Consider the following 23,236-nt stretch of genomic DNA (forward strand, 5'->3'; position numbering starts at 1 on the left):
TGTCTTGTGGAAGGATTGTTGTTGAAATTTGTGGTCAAATCCTTAGGAAGCAGGAGTGTTACTTTTTAGGACCTGGGAGGCAAGTGGACAACATAGTAATAATGAATTTGTGTGTGGTATTTTTTGTAACAGATTTTATGTTAGTCCATTGATGTTTAATTATGAAATGGATTTTGTAGGCGATGCTGTTTGCAACAACCATCTTCATGTACTTTGAGCGAAGGTCCATTGGAGTTGAGGAAAGGATAATCTTTAGTCCATTGTATATGGTACAAGAAATTTGTTATATTTTATGTTGTAAATTTTGTATAAACATAAGATATGAAAGATGAATTTGTCATTTCGTTGTAGACCCGAGTCATATACGACTCATGAAAGAAAAAGATTAATCGTAAAGTCTAGGCATTGGGTGACTACGCCAACTACTTTCATTCCCAGATCATTAGGTTTGGTGACATAATTAATGTTGAATTTGTGAGTGGAATTAAATGTCAGACAATTTAGTTTGAATACAATGTAGATGATTTATTATAAATTTTTTGACACACACATTTGTTTGTACTTGTTTGTCCCAATTGTTCATGACGGGCATTAGTGGTGCTACGCCATGAAGATTCCATCGATGGAAATGTTTGAACATGACTCTCTCGGGCAAAATAGAAAGGATCACAACAAGATTGACACTTTGATTGTAAGTGTTGTAATTGACCCATCCATTTTGTTTTTCTAATTTGATTTTGTTGATAGGGGGAACTTAAACCCGTTATATTTTAGATTTTGATGATGAACAATTAAGTTATTATTAATGGGTTCTTGCAAAACAAATGGCATAACAAATGTTTTATCTTGATCATGTTTGTGCTAGATATGTGAATCCATTATTATTGATTGAGTCATGCTTAAAACAGATTGATAATCTCATTTCTAGTATAAATAATCGATTAAATAGGTACATAATCTGTTAGATTTAACCAGATCCCTTAGGAAGCTAACATAGGCAAACTACTCTATTATAATCGATTAAAACAGAGAAAAAACACAGTCTATTATATAAGTGAGATAATTAGTTAAGAATGACAAATAGATGGCTAATATAGCTAATTGTGGAAATAATGGATTACATAAGTTTGATAATCGACTAAAACAGAGAACTTAGTCTAATCCATTACATAAATAACCTAATCTTTTAAGATTGTTAAATGAATCAATAGTAAGCTTAAGTGTTTAAATAATCTATTATACACATAGGATAATATGTTAAAACAGAGAAAAAAATTACTGATTATGCAATTAACATAATTGATTATACTACGCAGGATTTGAAAATCCTATATATATATATATATATATATATATATATATATGACTTGAAATATGTTTCAATAACGTTACAATTTTCAAATACTAAAATTCTTGTTGAACTTTGATTAAAGGTGGTTTCAAGAAACATTCTTGGAGGATCTACGCTTCATTGGTTGATTACACATCAAGATTCATTTAAGACTTTGTGCTAAAGTGGTTCTGATTTAATATGCACTTGGAGAGTGTTTTTCAAAGATCAGGTTCATTCAAACAATTTGTATTGTGTACCTGTATGGGTTTGCCATGGGTTAAGAGCTTTGATTGCTCTTGGTTTATTGTAAGAGATTGAGGTTGTTCATATCTTGGGTTACTATTTTGATTTTGAGTGGTGAGAGGAGTGCATTGAGAGTGTTATCTCTGTATTCTTGTATATTCAATCATTATAGTGGAATCCCTTCAACTAAGGTTGTTGAATGAAGACTAGATGTAGGCTTGTGATAGCCGAACTAATATAGATTGTGTGTGTGCTTGTTGATTCATTACTATTTGTGTATTGATTTCAAGAAACCAAGAACTCATAAAGATTTCAAAAAGATCATTAAAAAAAGCAATTTCAGAAGAATCATTTTTATAAATAGTGGAAGAATTCTGTTCAAAAGTTACCTTGTGTCCTTTGTCACATAGTTGACTGATCTAATTAGATTGTCCTTAGTCCTTCAATATATAGCACATCTTTGATCATCAAGGTATCTTCACTCCCAATATCTCCTTTTCCAAGGATTTTTTTCCTTTATTGTTGTCACCATAGGTGACAAAGCCTTGCTCCTTTTTTCGGAAGTTTGTAAATTTCTTTTTATCTCTGGTCATGTGTCTTAAACATCCACTATCAATACACCACAATAACTTCCTTGGTTTTGATAGTTCCTGCAAAATAAAAAGAACAAGCTTTTTAGGTACCCAACTACTTTGTATGAGTCCTTTGGGTTAGATTTTAGAGATTTGAAATTATTTAACAACCCGAACATATCTACCACTTGAAACACCATAATGCTTAATTTTACATTTGTTTGAAGTATGACCTTTTTTCATACAATAAAAGCATGATACAATATATGTGTTCCTAAAAGTTGTTTCTTTTTCTACCCACATCCTACGAGTTCTATTGTTATGTTTATTTTTAAATTTAGGAATGTACCTATTTCTAAAAACCTTATTTTCATTATTTTTGCTACATTATCCTAAGGTTATATTATCTATTAATTTCTTATGAATCACACAAGATGCACATTCATTACTACTAATATATTTACCTTTTTCATAAAATAAAATTTTATTTTTCAAATTTTTATTTTCTTCAAAAATATTTTCAAAATTTGATTTAATTTTTTTTTCTTTAGAGATATTTTTAGAATTTAATTTTAACTTTTCATTTTCTTCAAGAACATTTTCGAAATTTAATTTTAATTCTTTGAAATCCTTTTTCAATTTATTATGAGCTTTATCTAGTTTTTCAGATTCAATTATTAAAGCAACATAAGTTTCATGCAATTCATCTTCACTATATTAACTATAATTATCATAATAGTTAGATGTACTTACTTGGCTTCCAGTGTTGTCATCTGCCATCAAACAAATGTTTGCCTCTTCATCAGAATCGCTTAGATCAGAAATTGTTTCATTGTCATCGTCCCATGCGATATAGGCTTTCTTTTTCTTGAATGTTTTCTTTTCTTTCTTTTCTTCGCCCTTTTTTTTATTTGGACAGTCACCTTTTAAGTGCCCCTTTTCTCCGCAACCGTATAATCTGTAGTTTAAGGAAGATCCTTGGTTTTCTCTCTTTTCATACCTAAATCTTCCTTTTCCTTTTGACTACATGAACCTGTTGAGCCTTTTGATTACAAGACTCAAATTTTCTTCATCATCTGAGTCTTCAACTTCTATTTTGCTTTTGCTCCTTTCAACCTCAGATTTAAAGGCTCAATTCTTTTTCTTAGTTTTTGCTTCTTCTTCATCTAGTCTTCCAAGGTCAAGTTCATGCTCTCTCAACTTTTCAAACAATGCCGCCATAGTCATTGTGTTGAGATTTTGTGACTCAGAAATTGCAGTCACTTTTGGTTGCCACAACCTGTCTAAAGATTTCAAAATTTTGATTTTAAGCTCATCATTTTCGAAAGACTTATCTAGTCCAATGAGATGGTTAACAATGTTGGTGAAGCGTTTATGAACGTCTAAAATTGTTTCTCCTTGCTTCACGCTGAACATTTCATATTCCTGGATTAAGTTGTTCTTTCTAGCTCTCTTTACGTCATCTATACCTTCGTGGGTTACTCTCAGCACTTCCCACATTTCTTGAGTAGTCTTACAAACAGAGATCCTGTAAAACTCGTCAATAGTTAAAGTAGATGAAACAATATTACGAGCTTTTACATTGTTTTGAAATCTCTTCTTATCTTCAGCAGTCCACTAAACATGGGGCTTTGGTTCCTGCATATTGTTAGTTGGAACAAAAGGGCCAAATGCAATAGTTTCCCAAATATCAACATCAATAGACTCAATAAATATTTGCATTCTAACCTTCCAGAATACATAATTTTCACCTGTGAATAGGGGTGGTCTATTGATAGAAGCACCCTCTGCAAAAGTTTGATATGATCCTACCATTTTAATAACTATCAAATCAAGCTCTGATGCCAATTGTCAGAGCGGCTGTAGCGGAATGGTTAGCGTGAAATAACAAACCAGGAGAGGGGGGAGGGGGAGGGGGGGGGGACGGGGGTGAATTGGTTTTTAATAATAATGTGTGCCTTTTAAAATTTCTTCTCAATTTAACTTACTAAGCAAATAATAACGATAAATAAACTAAGTAAGGTTGAGAGAAATTTGTGCAAATGATTTTATCCTGGTTCGGATCTTACCAATCCTATATCTAGTCGCTTATCTCAAATCAAGATAAACAATATACTACTCACAAAACAATTATAAATTACAATCACAAAGAAACAATTTGTAAAAGTTTAGAAACCAGTTCTCTTGATATCACAAGAGATGAACCTGCACCTCCTTTGATTCTTCACAAAGGATGAAACACCTCCTTCGAATACTTCAAGAAGGATGACTTTCTCTTCTGAACACTTCCTTAGATGCACCAAGGATGAACCAGTTATTCCTCTGTCACCACAGTAGTACTTCACCAGCTCCATAGACAAGAGTTTCTTTAGCTGAACAAGATCACACAATTCTCAATGATTGTCGCAACCGGGATCACAACGGGACGATGATCCAAAAAAATAACGAGACAAAGGTTTTGAAAAAGAGATTTAGAGTCGCCACCATAGTTTATTCTGGAAAACTACGGAAAAACCATAAAATGATAAGGCATGGTCTGCGAAAATGAGATTCTTAGTTCGGGAGTCGGTTACGTGTAGGGAAGGTATTAACACCCTACAACGCCTGCCTTAAGGAAGTATCTTTAACTAAACATGCGAATACGATGTGGTTTTCAAAATGTTTAACTATCCCCTAAAATAAAACTCTAGAGAAACAAAATATATTTTTTATCTTTTTTGGGCCCGACAAGGATTGACCTTGCTCCTACGTATTCTCATTCAGAATGAGAAATCAGGGTTACGTAGTTCTTTTAGAAACTGTTTGAGAAATTTGTTTGGAAAATGATTTTGGATTTTTGGGAAATGAACCTGACAAGGACTGGCCTTGCTCCTACGTATCTCCACTTTTGATGGAGAATCAAGGATCACGTAGTTCTGGCTGAAATATTGTTTGTTGATGTTGATATTTTTGGTTTTTGAAGATTTTATATTTTTTTGTATTTTTCTTGTAATATTTTGATTTTTTTGCGTAATGAGCACTAGGTTGATGCGTACGATCGCACGAGCACTCACACGGCTTTTTCTTTATTTTTTATTGTTTTGCGTAATGAGCACTAGGCTAATGCGTACGATCGCACGAGTACTCATACGGCTTTTTTTTATTTTGCGTAATAAACACTAGGCTGATACGTACGATCGCACGAGTACTTATACGACTTTTCTGTTTAAATTTATATTCTGTGTTTTTTAAAGTTTTTTATGTTTCTTTTTATTTTTTTGTAATTTTTATGGGAAACGACACAAACAAGTCTAATAGATATAAATAAAACAAAGGGATGGGGGTTACTATACAAGGGGGTTACATGCAATAAAAACATAAAAAATAAAAGTCGAAGAGAAAGCCTAAGAGGTATAGGGGTACATAGATAAAAACCAGAGGTGCGTGCGAAACAAAATTGGTGCTCCTTTTCTTCAACTTGGTATCTGTACGAGGGGGTAGAGATGAAATTTGGGATGACTCCTGAAATAGTGTGCTCAATCCAACTCTTCTTTTTTTTTTGTTTGCACATAGTGGGCTTGAGCCCAAACGAAAATGGGGTGTGAATGGGAAAGAGGGGATGCGTGAGGGAGGAAAATATTATTATTATTTTTATTTGTTTTTTTTAGAGTGAGTTAAATCGGAAAAATAAAATAGGTCAAAAGCCTTTTCTCTTGGTTCAGCAAACGTCAGGATTTTCCCATTCTTCTCCGCGCCAGACCAACGAGAGACCCAGGGTCTCTTTCTTCTCCCAGCGGCTCGCCGACGTCCCAACCAGAAACGGCCACCGCACTCCAGCCAACGTCGTCGCCACCTCCGACACCCATGGACGAGAACATCGCCGGCCGCCGCTCCAAGCTCCCTTTCTCTTCTTCGCGCGCGGGAGGTTTGCGCCGGACTGATACTGGCTGCCGCCGCCTCCGAGATTGTCACGGGCCGCTCCGTCAGATCCGGCCACTACCACCACTACCGAGCCCCGATCCAGTCGCCGCAATGAAACGACCTCCGCAGAGGGTCCTCTATCCGGTCCAAGACTCCGCCGACAACACCACCCGGGTCTCCACGGTTTGCTCGAACCAGCTGCCGCATCACTACATCTTTGGACCAGCTGCCGCGTCACTGCTTCTCCCTTTTCTTTTGTTGTTTTTTTTAGTGTCAAGTTGTTGGGTTTGCGGTGTTAGAGGTGGTACAAGGATGAAGATGAAGGTGATGAAGATTGATGGATTAGGTTTGTTGGGGTGAGGATGAAGATGAGTGTTGGAGATGAGGGCAGTTGGAGGTGATAGAGTTTGAAGTTAGGTAGTGGCATTCATAGTTGGAGATGATCACGGGTGTTAGGGGTGATGGAGAATGGTCAGAGGTTCCCGATGGTTGTGGCATAAGGGGTTAGGATGAAGATGATGGGTATTGGCTGTCCGTGAGGTGTTGGTAGTGATGAGCCGAGGAAGGTGAATGTTGTTGAAGGGGAAGGGCCATGAGGTAAGGTGAAGGTGATGATGTTAGGTTGATGGAGGGGAATAGAAGTTGGAAAATGATGAGAGTTAGATGATGATGGCCTCAAGTAGCCGTGGGTATCCCCCCTTTGTAGTGAAGATGATGGGCTCCTTAAATTGGCAGAAGGGGTGCCATTATCGGCAGCTATGATTGGAGGATGCAGAAATTATTGGGTTGGTGGAAGATTGTAGGCAGACATAAGTGGAGGGTTGGTAGAGTGGGGGAAGGTAGAAGTGGACCGTTGGAAGATTGTGAGAATCATTACTGGGACCCAGGGGGGAAATTACCTGGACGAGCGGTAGAAAAGGAGGATGGTGGACGAGCGGTAGAAAGGGGAGGTGATGGACGAGCGATAGACGAGTAGGAATGATGGACGAGCGGTAGAAAGGGGAGGTGATGGACGAGCGGTAGAAAGGGGAGGAGTGATCTGGACGAACGCCTCACCACACTCTTTGCCGAACGCTGTTTGCTGCTGGGCCGAACGCTGGACGAAATTAAGCACTATTAGTATGAACACTAAAGACAAACGTCATTGAGACCGAACGTTCAAATGAAGACCGAACGTTCATTAAACAATATGACCGAACGTTCACTAACACATAACATGACCGAACGTTCACTAACACATAACATGACCGAACGTTCACTAACACATAACATGACTGAATGTTCACTAACACATAACATGACCGAACGTTCATTAACACATAACATGACCGAACGGTTGAGGGTGAGAGTTGCCGAACGTCATTGAGATATGGAGAGAGAAACGCACGGTAAAGGACGAACGGTCTCTCAGTGTAGAGGACGGACGACCTGGCAGGGTAAACGACGAACGGCTGAATGCATGGTATAGGACGAACGGTCCTATAGCTATAGTAAAAAAAAGCCGAACGTTTTTTTTTATTTTTTTATTTTTTACTATTTTTTATTATTTGTTTTTTTTACTTTTTTTTTATTTGACACTCATGATGAAAATAAAATAAATCTATTGGTCAATCCGGACGAAATTGGGTGTTGACAGCTGCCCCTCTTTACTTAGATATTGCTGAATAATATGAAAATTTTGAATTTTCGAATTATTGGAGTAAAAGCTAAGTAAAGAAAGAAACACTAATTTCATCTGGATTTCAAAATGGACAATTAACAACAGGAGAATTTAAAACAAATATGAACAAGGCTAACAGAATTGAGGTGTGTAGACATTGCGGAGGGTGTAACAACCCTATGGATGAAGTGAATGAGGTGTACAAACCTCGTGGGGGGTGTACCAACCTTATGGATAGTGAATGAGGTGTACAAACCTCGTGAAGGGTGTACCAACCCTATGGATGAAGTTGATGAGGTGTAGCAACCTCGTGGAGGTTGTACCAACCCTATGGATAAATGAATGAGGTGTACAAACCTCGTGGAGGGTGCCACAACCCTATGGATGAAGTGAATGAGGTGTCCAAACCTCGTAGAGGGTGTCGTAACCCTATGGATTAGTGAATGAATGAGGTTTACAAACCTCGTGGAGGGTGTCTCAACCCTATGGATGAAGTGAATGAGGTGTCCAAACCTCGTGGAGGGTGTCGTAACCCTATGGATGAAGTGAATGAGGTGTGCAAACCTCGTGGAGGGTGTCGTAACCCTATGGATGAAGTGAATGAGGTGTGCAAACCTCGTGGAGGGTGTCGTAACCCTATGGATTAGTGAATGAATGAGGTGTACAAACCTCGTGGAGGGTGTCGCAACCCTATGGATGAAGTGAATGAGGTGTGCAAACCTCGTGGAGGGTGTCGTAACCCTATGGATGAAGTGAATGGGGTGTGCAAACCTCGTGGAGGGTGTCGTAACCCTATGGATGAAGTGAATAGGTGTGCAAACCTCGTGGAGGGTGTGCTAACCCTATGGATTAGTGAATGAATGAGGTGTACAAACCTTGTGGAGGGTGTCGTAACCCTATGGATGAAGTGAATGAGGTGTGCAAACCTCGTGGAGGGTGTCGTAACCCTATGGATTAGTGAATGAATGAGGTGTACAAACCTCGTGGAGGGTGTCGCAACCCTATGGATGAAGTGAATGAGGTGTCCAAACCTCGTGGAGGGTGTCGCAACCCTATGGATAAAGTGATGAAGTGTAAAAACCTCGTGGAGGGTGTACCAACCCTATGGAAGTGAATGAGGTGTAATAACCTCGTGGAGGGTGTACCAACCCTATGGATGAAGTTGATGAGGTGTAAAAACCTCGTGGAGGGTGTAATAACCCCATGGAAGTGAATGAGGTGTAATAACCTCGTGGAGGGTGTACCAACCCTATGGATGAAGTTGATGAGGTGTAAAAACCTCGTGGAGGGTGTCACAACCTTATGGATGAAGTGAATGAGGTGTCCAAACCTCGTGGAGGGTGTCGCAACCCTATGGATAAGTGAATGAGGTGTGCAAACCTCGTGGAGGGTGTCGTAACCCTATGGATGAATGAATGAGGTGTGCAAACCTCGTGAAGGGTGTCGTAACCCTATGGATGAAGTGAATGAGGTGTGCAAACCTCGTGGAAGGTGTCGTAACCCTATGGATGAAGTTGATGAGGTGTAATAACCTCGTGGAGGGTGTACCAACCCTATGGATGAATGATATGAATTTGAGTTTGATTATTGGGTTCGACCATTGCCATGCAGAGGGCCGAGGTGACAAAGCAGAGAGTAAAATTGGGCTCGACCATTGTCTTACAGAGGGCCGAGATACCAATAACAGAAAGTAAAATTGGGCTCGACCATTGTCTTACAGAGGGGCGAGATACCAATGGCAGAAAGTAAAATTGGGCTCGACCATTGTCTTACAGAGTGTCGAGATACCAATGGAGAAAGTAAAATTGGGCTCGACCATTGTCTTACAGAGGGCCGAGATACCAATGGAGAAATTAAAATTGTTTGATTGTTTTGAATTTGAAATTTGGATTTTGTTGAAATTTTGAGATGTTGAAATTTTTTTTGATTTTGTTTTTTTTTTGAAAGTTTTGAAATCAAAGTTTTGCATTTTTGTACAAGGATTTGAAATCTTGATATGCAAGAGAAACATGGTTGATGTAAAATTTGAAATTAGAGGAGAAAATTTTGATGCATGTTGATTTTTTTTGTCTTTTTGAAGGAAGAAGATTTGGTGAAAACATGTAATTTTGAAATTGGAGGAGAAAACTTTGATGCATTTTGATTTTTTTTGTCTTTTTTGAAGGAAGAAGATTTGATAAACATTCAGGAAATTAAATTCAAAGTTTATGAAAATATGTACATGATGTTGACTTTTGATTTTTTTTTATAATGGAGGATTATGAAACTACAACACTAAGTCAATTTGATTTCTTTGAAATCATCACATTTATGACGATTTAGACTTTCGTTTCCTTTTTACAATGGATGTCCAAATTCTAAAGTCAAATGTTCAAAATGAAGCTTGTGTGCTGGACATTTTCTGATGAAATACCTGTGTATACATGCTTGATATGAGAGGTTGGTTAAAATGGTAAGAAAGATTTTTGGCAGGGTTTAGAGGAGACTGAGGTGACTTTTTAGGCATATCATTCCTCATACAATCATCAATGAAGATGTAATATGTGAATGTCAATGTGAAATATGATATACCCAAAGGTTACCCCGGTTTGGCGTTTGTGAAAAGGAATGTGAGGGGATAAGTTATGAATCAGGGAGAATATCATGTGAGATTTAAAAATTGCCCCAATTTTGGTGGTAATAGATTTATGAAATTCAGGGCGAACCAAAATCATGCGAGGCCCAACAAGGGATGCCCTAGTCTTTGTATGAGCTTTGAATATTCAGATGAAAAAAAATGTGAGATTAACAAAGTCGCCCAATATTTTGAATGGGCCAAGACATATGAAATTCACAAAGTTGCCCTAGTTTTGGAGAACGAGCGAAAAGGTTATGTAAAACCTACAAAGTTGCCCCTAGTTTGGGAATCGGGGGAAGAGTTTAAATGGGATATGAATTTGTTCAAAAATTTGTGATGGATATGGAAATGATTGGCTTGAAAGGATTGCCCCAATCGGCTTGATTTTCCTTTGTATAATCTTGATTAATAGGGAGTTCCCTTCTTCCGAGGACATTTGTTGTTTTTTTTCATTTTTTTTTACAACTCCATTGTTAGCCATTTTGTCTTGTCTCAAAATTAAGTTTTATGAAAATTTAAGCAACCATTATTCAATCTGTGTGGACTTTTATTGGGCTTGTAATGTGGCTTGGGCTAAAGGGTATTGAAAGAAAAGATATAAAGGCCTAAATAAATGTTTGTGGGTTATTTGAAACAAAAGTTACCATCTGCACCTTGTATCAGTTATTCGTCAAATCTGTTTTGACTTTCCTTGTTTATTTGCAAACTTCACTCTTTGTTTGTCATCACCTTGTGATTCTTTCTATTTTTGCTTTACTTTTGATGAACTCTCTTCATTTGATCACTAAGTCTGTTCTTTATTGTTTGCAACTTGAGTTGACTTCTATTGTGATGGTAACCCTTGTTTAGGTAAATTTTGAAAAGAAAATTCATATTGGCTCAAATTTGGTATCAATGGATATATTTTTTTTTTTGTTTTTGGATAAAGAAAGATGGCCACACGTCATTTCAAATTTTGATCGTTTTATTTTCAAAAGATCAATTAGGAGACAAGATTAAATGATCTCAACAAGAGTCAATTTTTTTTTTGTTTTAACGGATTCGAGGATCTTCCAAATGAAGGTCAATGGAGGTAATCTTAACATGGAAAATCTGCCCCAGTGTAAAACTTTGTGTTTATTTGGGCTCAAGAACAATGATTGGGGTCAATTCTTTGGTTTAGAGAAGGTTGAAGGGTGATGTTTTCAAGCAATGTACAAACAAATATTTTTTAAGAATATGTGATTTAATCATTTGACTATAAGAGATTATGACATCCATTACATCTTTTTTTATGAAATGTCATAAAATGGATGATTCGCATCGAAAATAATTGACTCAACATATATTTTTTTTGGTTTTATAAATGAAGAAAAGTAATATGAAGTAAAATGATGATACTAGCTGAAAGAAAGTTTTTTTTTTTTAGAGAAAATTGGGTTTGGTGGCCAATGTGAAAACTGGGCTTTGGGGGCCAGTATGGAACTGGGCTTTACGGGCCAGTGTGGAATTGGGCTTTGCGGGCCGGTGTAGAAACTGGGCTTTGCGGGCCAGTATGGAAACTGGGCTTTGCGGGCTAGTATGAAAACTAGGCTTTGCGGGCCAATGTGGAAACTGGGCTTTGCGGGCCAGTGTGGAAATTGGGCTTTGTGGGCCAGTGTGGAAACTAGGCTTTGTGGGCCAAAAAATTGATATGAGAAAGTTTGATTCAGAAAAACGTTTGAAAAATAAAAATGTTTTTATTTTTCATTCATTTTTTATTTATTTACAAAAATGTGAAAAAAATTAAACATATTAGAAATTTTTTGTGTTTTTATCTCTTAGAAATAGAATTTAATGAGAATTATGCATGTAACTGGGCCGAGTTGAGCTTGAAAATTGTCAGATTTTTTTATTTTGAAATTTGATTTTTTTATATTTGTTTTTATTTATTTTATTTTTTTTTATGTTTTTATTAATTAGTTTTGTTTTGTTTTTTTTTTGAAGAATAAGAAGGATTCGATAATCATTCATATGAATGAAAAAGGTTTCGATCAGAAATAAAAACGTTTGCTTTGTTTTTGTTGTTTTTTTTTTCTGAGTCAATTGTCTTACTTGCAATCATCAAACTGGTCATTATTTCCAATGCTTAGAAAAGTGAGGAATGTCATACATCTGAGATCTAACTTTGAGATGGTTACATTTTGACTTTTTCTTCCGAGACGTCAACACAACATGCTTGAAGGATGAGAGTTGTTTAGAATGGTTTGGAAGATAATGGGATAGCCATGTCGGCACGTCACCTCATGCGCTCCTATGAGGCACCTAAAAGTTGCCCCGGTTTTGTGTAATGAGTATGATGATGAATCCATGATAAATCAGGTGAAAAATCCAAGTAAGATCTACAAAGCTGCCCCAGTCTTGGGATTATGGGTTGATGAATTTCAAGGAAAAGGCGCGTGGTGAGATCCACCCAACTGCCCCAATTTTGAGATTATGGATTGATGATTTTCAAGGAAAAGTCGCGGGGTGAGATCCACCCGGCTGCCCCATTTTTTTTTTTTGGGTATGGGTTCTTTTTAGAAGAAGTAGTGGGCATGAAAGGATCGGCTAAAAGGTGGCCCCAATTGGTTTGATTTTCTTGTGCATACTTTTGGCTAGTTGGCAAGGAGATCCTCTCTTCCTGAGACATTATTCATTTTCAACTCTCTCTCTCTCTTTTTCAATGGATTCAGGGATCACCAGACCAATTTTCCCCGGTGTAAAGGTTTACTTTGTTCCTGAGGGCAGTGACAGTATTTGTTGGGGAAAATCCTTTTATTTTGGAAGGTGAAGGGTGAGATTTTTCAAACACCATGTGTGCAAACGTCTCGAGAGAAAACATCAAATTGTTATTATTGATTAGACATTTGACCTCGGAAAAGTATGACACTGTAACTTTTGTCTTTGATTATCATTTTTTCTATTTTCGAAAAACAAGAGTTTGACAATTTGTAAGAAAGACAAGTGACTCAAGATTTTCTTCAATTTTTGTTTTTTTTAATGATTCCGAGACAAAATTAATTATGAATTCAAATTTTATTTATTTATCTCCATCTTTATTTTTTTTTTATTTTTTCTTATACAAAAGAAACATGACATTTTTATTGCAAAATAGAAAGAAAAATAATGACATACAGACTTAAACAAATAATCTCCCTTTTGTGCCTTATCAAAGGTTGAGTGACTTAAAGTTCTAAGGCCAAATATGTATGCACTCACAAGGATAGCTTCCTAATGCTTAAATCAAGGTCACCAGAGCTATGGCTCTTTTCACTGTTTCTCCGCAACAGTCAGAGTAATCAACTAGATGTGGAGACACAAATGAAGAGAAAAGACTCTAGCTGGGGTTCTCACGATAGCCAAACAGGAAGTACATCCCAGAGTGACACCGCTACACAACTCCTCTATTTCTAAGTTGCGCTCAGACCCGGGTATAGGGCCCCACTCATGATATGCATAATGTGTAGAGGGAAATTATAATGTAAAACAACAATTGCAAAAATAAACACAGATAAGTAGACATATCAAACATAGATAAGGAACAATTATTTCAAACATAAAGAAAAAGTAAAAGAAACTCACATGCAATTATTCCAAATATCAAACATAGATAAGGAAAAAGGGAATAAAAACATAAAGTAAAAACCACATCGAATTCGCTTATCTAATTAAATGGCCTGACTCTCTGATGTCCCCAGTGGAGTCGCCATCTGTCGCAACCAGGATCACGACGGGACGATGATTCGAAAAAATAACGAAACAAAGGTTTTGAAAAAGAGATTTGGAGTCGCCACCATAGTTTATTCTGGAAAACTACGGAAAAACCATAAAATGATAAGGCATGGTCTGCGAAAATGAGATTCTTAGTTCGGGAGTCGGTTACGTGTAGGGAAGGTATTAACACCCTACAACGCCTGCCTTAAGGAAGTATCTTTAACTAAACATGCGAATACGATGTGGTTTTCAAAATGTTTAACTATCCCCTAAAATAAAACTCTAGAGAAACAAAATATATTTTTTATCTTTTTTGGGCCCGACAAGGATTGACCTTGCTCCTACGTATTCTCATTCAGAATGAGAAATCAGGGTTACGTAGTTCTTTTAGAAACTGTTTGAGAAATTTGTTTGGAAAATGATTTTGGATTTTTGGGAAATGAACTTGACAAGGACTGGCCTTGCTCCTACGTATCTCCACTTTTGATGGAGAATCAAGGATCACGTAGTTCTGGCTGAAATATTGTTTGTTGATGTTGATATTTTTGGTTTTTGAAGATTTTATATTTTTTTGTATTTTTCTTGTAATATTTTGATTTTTTGCGTACTGAGCACTAGGTTGATGCGTACGATCGCACGAGCACTCACACGGCTTTTTCTTTATTTTTTATTGTTTTGCGTAATGAGCACTAGGCTAATGCGTACGATCGCACGAGTACTCATACGGCTTTTTTTTATTTTGCGTAATAAACACTAGGCTGATACGTACGATCGCACGAGTACTTATACGACTTTTCTGTTTAAATTTATATTCTGTGTTTTTTAAAGTTTTTTATGTTTCTTTTTATTTTTTTGTAATTTTTATGGGAAACGACACAAACAAGTCTAATAGATATAAATAAAACAAAGGGATGGGGGTTACTATACAAGGGGGTTACATGCAATAAAAACATAAAAAATAAAAGTCGAAGAGAAAGCCTAAGAGGTATAGGGGTACATAGATAAAAACCAGAGGTGCGTGCGAAACAAAATTGGTGCTCCTTTTCCCAGGGTCTCTTTCTTCTCCCAGCGGCTCGCCGGCGTCCCAACCAGAAACGGCCACCGCACTCCAGCCAACGTCGTCGCCACCTCCGACACCCCATGGACGAGAACATCGCCGGCCGCCGCTCCAAGCTCCCTTTCTCTTCTTCGCGCGCGGGAGGTTTGCGCCGGACTGATACTGGCTGTCGCCGCCTCCGAGATTGTCACGGGCCGCTCCGTCAAATCCGGCCACTGCCACCATTACCGAGCCCCGATCCAGCCGCCGCGATGAAACGACCTCCGTAGAGGGTCCTCTATCCGGTCCAAGACTCCGCCGACAACACCACCCGGGTCTCCACGGTTTGCTCGAACCAGCTGCCGCGTCACTACATCTCTGGACCAGCTACCGCGTCACTGCTTCTCCCTTTTCTTTTGTTGTTTTTTTTTAGTGTCAAGTTGTTGGGTTTGCGGTGTTAGAGGTGGTACCAGGATGAAGATGAAGGTGATGAAGATTGATGGATTAGGTTTGTTGGGGTGAGGATGAAGATGAGTGTTGGAGATGAGGGCTGTTGGAGGTGATAGAGTTTGAAGTTAGGTAGTGGCATTCATAGTTGAAGATGATCACAGGTGTTGGGGGTGATGGAGAATGGTCAGAGGTTCCCGATGGTTGTGGGATAAGGGGTTAGGATGAAGATGATGGGTATTGGCTGTCCGTGAGGTGTTGGTAGTGATGAGCCGAGGAAGGTGAATGTTGTTGAAGGGGAAGGGCCATGAGGTAAGGTGAAGGTGATGATGTTAGGTTGATGGAGGGGAATAGAAGTTGGAAAATGATGAGAGTCAGATGATGATAGCCTCAAGTAGCCGTGGGTATCCCCCATTTGCAGTGAAGATGATGGGCTCCTTAAATTGGCAGAAGGGGTGCCATTGTCGGCAACTATGATTGGAGGATGCAGAAATTATTGGGTTGGTGGAAGATTGTAGGTAGACATAAGTGGAGGGTTGGTAGAGTGGGGGAAGGTAGAAGTGGACCGTTGGAAGATTGTGGGAATCATTACTGGGACCCAGGAGCGACGGGTGATCAGGACGAGCGGTAGGGGGGAAATTACCTGGACGAGCGGTAGAAAAGGAGGATGGTGGACGAGCGGTAGAAATGGGAGGTGATGGACGAGCGGTAGACGAGTAGGAATGATGGACGAGCGGTAGAAAGGGGAGGTGATGGACGAGCGGTAGAAAGGGGAGGAGTGATCTGGACGAACGCCTCACCACACTCTTTGTCGAACGCTGTTTGTTGTTGGGCCGAACGCTGGACGAAATTAAGCACTATTAGTATGAACGCTGAAGACAAACGTCATTGAGACTGAACGTTCAAATGAAGACCGAACGTTCACTAACACATAACATGACCGAACAGTTGAGGGTGAGAGTTGCCGAACGTCATTGAGATATGGAGAGAGAAACACACGGTAAAGGACGAACGGTCTCTCAGTGTAGAGGACGGACGGCCTGGCAGGGTAAACGACGAACGGCTGAATGTATGGTATAGGACGAACGGTCCTATAGCTATAGTAAAAAAAAGCCGAACGTTTTTTTTTTTTTTTTTATTTTTTACTATTTTTTATTATTTTTTTTTTACTTTTTTTTTATTTGACACTCATGATGAAAATAAAATAAATCTATTGGTCAATCTGGACGAAATTGGGTGTTGACAATGATTTCTGAGTTCTAGAGCACAAGGGAAGAGTTATTTTTGAAGAAAAATGAGAGCCTATTTATAGACTTAGGCAAATACTCTTCCGTTCTTCGTTTCCAACCATTTAACGCTTTTAATCGATTAATATTCTTGTTTATTGATTAAAATATGTACAACGGCTAGTTTTAACAGCTAGAAAACTCCAACAGTCACCTTTAATCGATTTTTAATCCATATTTTAATCGATTAAAGCAAGTTTTAATCGATTATTGCAAAGGTAGTTAGAGTTTTTCAGCTCCTATCTGGATTAATCGAATATCACTAGGTTTAATCGATTAATACGGTACGTTTTTTACTCTAAACATCAAATTTGAAATGTGAAAGTACATGGAATCAAACACTACTAAGATTCTAAGTCCTAAACACTTAATTACAATTATTACAAAAGCTTTCTATAACAATTCAAGTCTTGAAAGGATCTTTTTGAAACTTGATATCTCTTGACTTGATTTGGACATCATCAAAACTTTATCTTCATCATTTTGCTAACAATAAGCACATCAAACAACCTGAAACTGGGTTCTGCTTCTTTCATTCTTCATTGTTGGTGTACACAAACTTTCCACAAAGTACTAAAAAACAAAACTATCCTAGTTGTAGTTACCCACACACTCTAACTCCTATATACGGTTAAAAATAATTGGAAAAACTATTCCAGTTCGATTGGGAAGCAAAAACTCTGATATCCCTACCAATATAAACAAGCTGCAAAAATGTTCCATAGGAAAATTTTCATGTTCCTCCAACAAGAGTTCATATACCATCTTAATATCTACTTTTCCGTCAGGGAAGTAGTTCTTACACACACTATGAACACCAACTTTATTTAAATCTATTACTTGTCCAACCAGAGGCAACCCTAACGCTAAACAGACGTCGAATTCATTAAATTCAACAATTTTGTCCCCAAAATAAAACCCACCCATGTTATCAACCCATCTACCACATAACTCAAATAGCAAATTTCTACCTATCTTAATAGACTCTGGCAACCATAATAACCAACCAAAGACAATGTTCTCAATATAACGCTTCTCTTCACCAGTCAGCCTTTGGTGTGAACTTTGTCTTACAGGAGTGTCTAAAAACTAACTGCATACAAAAATATGGTTTCTATTTAAATACAAAAAACCCAAAGTTTTTTTAAATATTAATATAACCCGACATACTTTCTTCACCCATGATAAACTCCACTTTGTTCACTAACTTCCTCCATTGCAACAATAGCTACAATATACCAAATAAGGTCTCCAAAATCAGAATAAAACAACAAAGGAAAATTTAAAACAAGTAAAAATAACCTAATAACAACAACAAAAGAAAACCAAAACGAAGCACGAAAACTTATAAATGATGTTTTTTCGTCTTCAATGGCAGTTTTCGCCTTCAACGGTGCTTCCAAACGGCGCAAAGCTAGAAAACCTACGTCAATGGTGCTTTCGCTCTTTAACGGTGCTTCGAAACCACGATAGGTGCAGCTCCAATGGCGACAAATATAGGTTCGATCAAAGACAGCGAATGCAGGTTCGTTGAACGACAGCGACAATTTCTTGTCTTGGTGAACGATGTCCCAATAAGCTCTCTCTCGCACACGAGAAATCAAATTTTTGAATCCTAAAGAGTGAAACTCGCATAGAGAAAAACCCCTAAACCCCTAAATCCCCAAATTCATTTATTTCCACGTATTTTTTTAACTTGTCCAGATAGACAAATCACATCACATGCCAATACATGTCAGAGTTAAAAGCTTGTCAGAATATCATTATCTATTTTGAAATAACAATTTAAAAAAAATAAATTTTAAACTTAATTTAATTTCTAAGATGAGTTTTATATTTACTTATATATTTTATATTTTATATATTATAACTTAACTTTAATTTAATGTAGGACTTCCAATAAAATGCAAAATCAATATTGATGACTTTAGTAAAAAAAGTATCAGTCTACTTTTTTTGTTGAAAATTTTAAAGCTCCATTAACTTAAAAAAGAAGTAAAAGCAAAGTTGAGAAAAATATGAGTTTAGTAATAATTTTTTGTTTTGTATAAATCGTATTCACACTTTTTTTTAGTCAAAGTGGTATTTAAAGACAACTGATAAGCTTCTGTACTCCTTAAAAGAATGATATAACAGAATAAAAAAAATTGGACAATCATAATTATGGTTTAGAGCATATTATTTGGACAAAAAATTCTAAAAATAATTGAACATACTTTTCGTCCTGATGTTGTAAACGAGATAGTTCTTCTTAATCGGAGTCCGACACAAAATCTTAGAAGAGGCTTGGAGTGGATACAAAAGTAAAAAAAAAAATGTATTTTTCCGGATTTACTCTGATAATATTTTACACTGTTAACACTTTAACAACTTCAGCAGTGTCTCTCAAATGCCTAAATTAATGGCATCAATCAATTGCTTTAAGTTATATGTGATTATCAAAAATAAAAAGGGACACTGACTTCTTCACCTTAGCTTCCAGGACCTGCTAGCTGCTAACTTCTAAGAGTAATGGTGAGAAAAACTCTAATTTAGATGTAAAATAAATTTAGTCATGCAAGAGGGGAGTACCAGGTCAGTTACTTGAAAAGAAAACTTGCAGAGCTTCTGCTGAAAGTTTATATGATTCATCCAAACTATCTGAAGTTAATGAAGAAGCATGTGGGGAGAGGACCACATTATCCAAAGAAAAGAGATCAGTGGGAACAATAGGCTCATTCTCAAACACATCCAAGCCAGCACCCCCTATCTCCCCTTCCATCAAACACTGCACCAATTCCTTTTCATCAATCAGACCTCCACGCCCAACATTCACAATACATCCATCTTTCCCCAACGCCAACATCACTTCCCTATTCACTATGTGCCTTGTTTCTTCATTTAATGGGCAACAAAGCACAAGGACATCACTATCACCAGCAAGCTCAACAACATTAGAATAAAAGGGGTATGAAATAAATGCCTTCTCCTTTCTTGAATTGTACATCATACTGCAACCGAAGGCCTCAAGCCTTTCGGCAACTGCTGTGCCAATTTTTCCCAATCCAACAATCCCTACTCGCTTTCCTTTTAGCTGAAACACAAAGCTTAGTTACCATTCATACTGCAAAATTTATGTTTAATTTGTCTATTCTAATGAGTACTAAAAGAAAACTTGTTTACATGTTAAGTGGACCTTAAATCTAATTCAATCCTATACAAAACATGATTAATAATCTTACTTAATAAATCTGCTTATTACTTAATAAATCTGCTTTATCAATAGTTGATGTAAAACTTCGAATCAAACGTGCACATGATTATAGTTGATATTGTTAAAAAAGACATGTTTTGACTGGATTTTAGCAATCACAACTGTGTAGGTTTTACTCCTTATGTAATGATCTCCATTCAGGATTTGGTACTTTCCGATAGATATTTACTAATAGTAGAGGGTTATAGAAAAACAGTGTTATATTTTGGCAGTACTCCACTCATTGAAAATCATCATTCAAGTAGAAAAATAGGAGATCGGAACCAAAAAAAGTACCTTGGAAAAGCACATGCATAGATAGAAGAAGTAGAAGAATGAGTAGCAGTACCTTGGAACCAAAAAAAACATTCAACGGCATAGAAGGACCCCGTTTCCGAACATGTCGATCAGCGGCAGAAATTTTGCACAGTACATCAAGCAACAACCCCACAGCCATATCAGCAACATCCCCTGCATGATCTCCAGCAGCACAGGCAACCTGAATACTATGACGGCTGCATTCAACCAAGTCTATGTGATCGGTTCCAGCGCTGGTGGTCACAATGATGCGGAGTGATGGAAGGAACCGGATGACATCTGCTGAGACCTTCTGTGCAGGGTTGCACAATATGGCTTGAATTGATGACGGGTCAACCTTTTGCTCAGTGAGGAATTGGTGGAGAGGGTCTTGTGAGGAGAAAGCTTTGAGGAAACGGTAGTTGTGAGAGTTTTGTGCTTCAAAAGTTGGGAAGATTATTGGAGGACCAAACACTAGGAGTGGTTGAAGCTCCTTATTATCTTTGAGGTTGTGCTTGTCTTCCATTGCCATTGATGGTTGAAATCCTGGAAATTGGTACTGTCAAACTATGGAAATATTTATTCTTATTTTCAATCTTATTCTAAAATCCAAAACACTGCAAACTATCAAGGACAGAACTAAAAGAGGAATGGTATTCAGCCACAATAACCACAAAACAGAAGAATAGGAGTGCCCTTTATTTCGATCACCAAGGACAGTTTGGGTATACTCACAATGCCCCATTTTTTCATAACGTTTTCCATTTTCTGTTTTCAAACTTGAACACACCATGTAGATATGTAATACTCATTCACATTCCATTAAGGGGTTGGCAGAAAGTGGAATAAAATTCAAAACCTTGAGGAAACATGTACTAGAGCTGAAAATTGGAAAAACTGTATCAAACGATGCAGAAGTTCTGAGCTGGAAAATTTCTCAAACAGTTCATCCACAAAGAAGAAGTAAATGTTGATGAATGTAACGTGCTTATACACAAAAGCTGCATCTAAACCAAACCGAATTAATTGCTTACCAGAAGACATAAGCTGAGAAAGCTTGCTAGAGAAGTAGAGCGGTTGGGTTTTGGCTTTGGTACCACAACTCCACCATGCGCAGTGGGGAATCTTGGGGATGAAAATTTAATTCGATTTATATATTAAGTACCAATAATTCACAACAACCAAAATACAAAAATATTTTTTTTTTTAGAAAATGTCAGAATTGCTTTTTAATAAGCTTTTATTTCTTAATTGGTATCCACTTAAATAATTCTAATATTTTAGCATTTAGGTAGTTGTCTCCTAGTGTCTCTCATGTCACATGGAACATGAGCCACATTGACATTATGCTTGATAAATTTTTTAATAATCCGGCCAATTATCAATTTGCCTTTGTAACCCTTCCTCATTTATTAATTATTGATAATTTATTTTTTAAAATTTTGTGTTAATTAATTAATTTAGTTTTTATTGATAAAATAATTTTAATTATAGAAAAACATTTATACCAAATTCATCTTTTTATAAAATAATATTTTTTCACCATTAATTATTGATATTTTATTACTCTTATAATATGTGTGCTAATTAATTAATTAATTCATTCATTTAAATTTTATTAATAAAAATATTTTTAATTATAGAAAAACATTTATCTAAAATTTTATTTCTATTATAGTATATGATTTTTTTTTCACCATTAATTATTGATATTTTCTTACATTTTTTATTTTTGGGTTAATTAATTAATTTATTTATTTACATTTTATTGATAAAAATAATTTTAATTATAGAAAAACATTTATTCAAACTTTCTTTTGTTTTATAGTATAATATTTTTTTTCTAATTAATTATTAACATTTTCTTATTCTTTTAATTTTTGGGTTAATTAATTAATTCATTCATTTAAGTTTTATTGATAAAAATAATTTTAGTTAAAAAAATTTATCCAAATTTTATTTCTATTATAGTAAAAAAAATTCACCATTAATTATTATTCTTTTAATTTTTGTGTTAATTAATTAATTAACTAATTTAAATTTTATTGTTAAAACTAATTTTAATTGTAAGTAAACATTTATCCCAAGTTTCTTTTTCTTTTATAGTATAAGATTTTTTTCATAATTAATTATTGATATTTTCTTACTCTTTTAATTTTTTGGTTAATTAATTCATTTAAATTTTAATGATAAAAATAATTTTAATTATACAAAAACATTTATCTCAAATTTATTTTTTTATGGTATAATATTTTCTCACCATTAATTATTGATATTTTATTACTCTTTTAATTTTTATGCTAATTAATTAATGGCTTAAATGCCTACTTGGTCCTATTTTAAGTGGTAATTTTCAGTTTAGTATCCGGTTTTAAAAGTGTAGACATTAGGTTCTTATGTTATAAAAATTGTTTAACTTCAGTCCTATCCATTTAACGGTGTTAAAATTGATAACGTTGAAGTGACTGTGGATGTGAGCTGTGCAAGAAATGTTGACATGGCATGTAGTTAACCTAAATTCAGTTGACGTGGTAGGTAGAGTTTATGTTACGTGTATATTGAAAGTTTCAGGTTTTTAATTGGGAAATAAATCCCTATTCTCTTGTAATCATCCTCTATAGCAGTGCGACTCTACCGCTTCTTCACCTCCTCCGCCTTCCTCTCAGCCTCCGCCTGCTCCTCTTCCCGCTGTCGCCTCAGCTATAACTTCGTCACCTTCAGCACGACTATCGACACCCGGTTCACCTTCTTATCCACCTTTTTCATCACCTTCTCTAGTTCCTTCTCTCCCCGACGACCTCCATTGTTGGCTTCGCCTTCACCAAATCTCGACTCGATCACAAATCCAAGCCAAGGACAGTGTCTTCCATCAGGTTTGTCATTAATCCACCAATTGATT

At 36.5% G+C, this 23,236-nt stretch overlaps 1 protein-coding gene across 3 annotated transcripts; it reads right to left on the reverse strand.

Moving 5' to 3' along the window:
* Nucleotides 1-19,113: 19,113 nt before the first annotated feature.
* LOC108336291 (glyoxylate/hydroxypyruvate reductase HPR3) lies at nt 19,114-21,453 on the reverse strand. 3 transcript variants are annotated; one of them, XM_017572691.2, is made up of 3 exons: nt 21,372-21,453; nt 20,390-20,883; nt 19,114-19,881 (listed from the first exon to the last, which is right to left on the reverse strand). In XM_017572691.2, the coding sequence occupies exons 1-3, from the start codon at nt 21,379-21,381 to the stop codon at nt 19,384-19,386; spliced, it is 1,002 nt and encodes a 333-aa protein (XP_017428180.1). In that variant the 5' UTR covers nt 21,382-21,453; the 3' UTR covers nt 19,114-19,383. The 3 variants fall into 3 exon arrangements, with proteins under 3 accessions (XP_017428180.1, XP_017428181.1, XP_052724235.1); XM_017572692.2 differs by having other exon boundaries at nt 20,390-20,904; nt 21,372-21,450; XM_052868275.1 differs by lacking the exon at nt 21,372-21,453 and adding an exon at nt 21,197-21,322.
* Nucleotides 21,454-23,236: the final 1,783 nt, after the last annotated feature.

This window comes from Vigna angularis, chromosome 9 (genome assembly GCF_016808095.1).
Source record: "Vigna angularis cultivar LongXiaoDou No.4 chromosome 9, ASM1680809v1, whole genome shotgun sequence".
NCBI classification, from domain to species: Eukaryota; Viridiplantae; Streptophyta; class Magnoliopsida; order Fabales; family Fabaceae; genus Vigna; species Vigna angularis.

Excerpts from the sequence above, each read along its gene's own strand:
- LOC108336291 (XM_052868275.1), bottom strand. Across the intron at positions 19,882-20,389 it reads ATGTTTTTTTTGGTTCCAAG|CTAAAAGGAAAGCGAGTAGG; the intron begins GTACTGCTACTC and ends TTTGTGTTTCAG.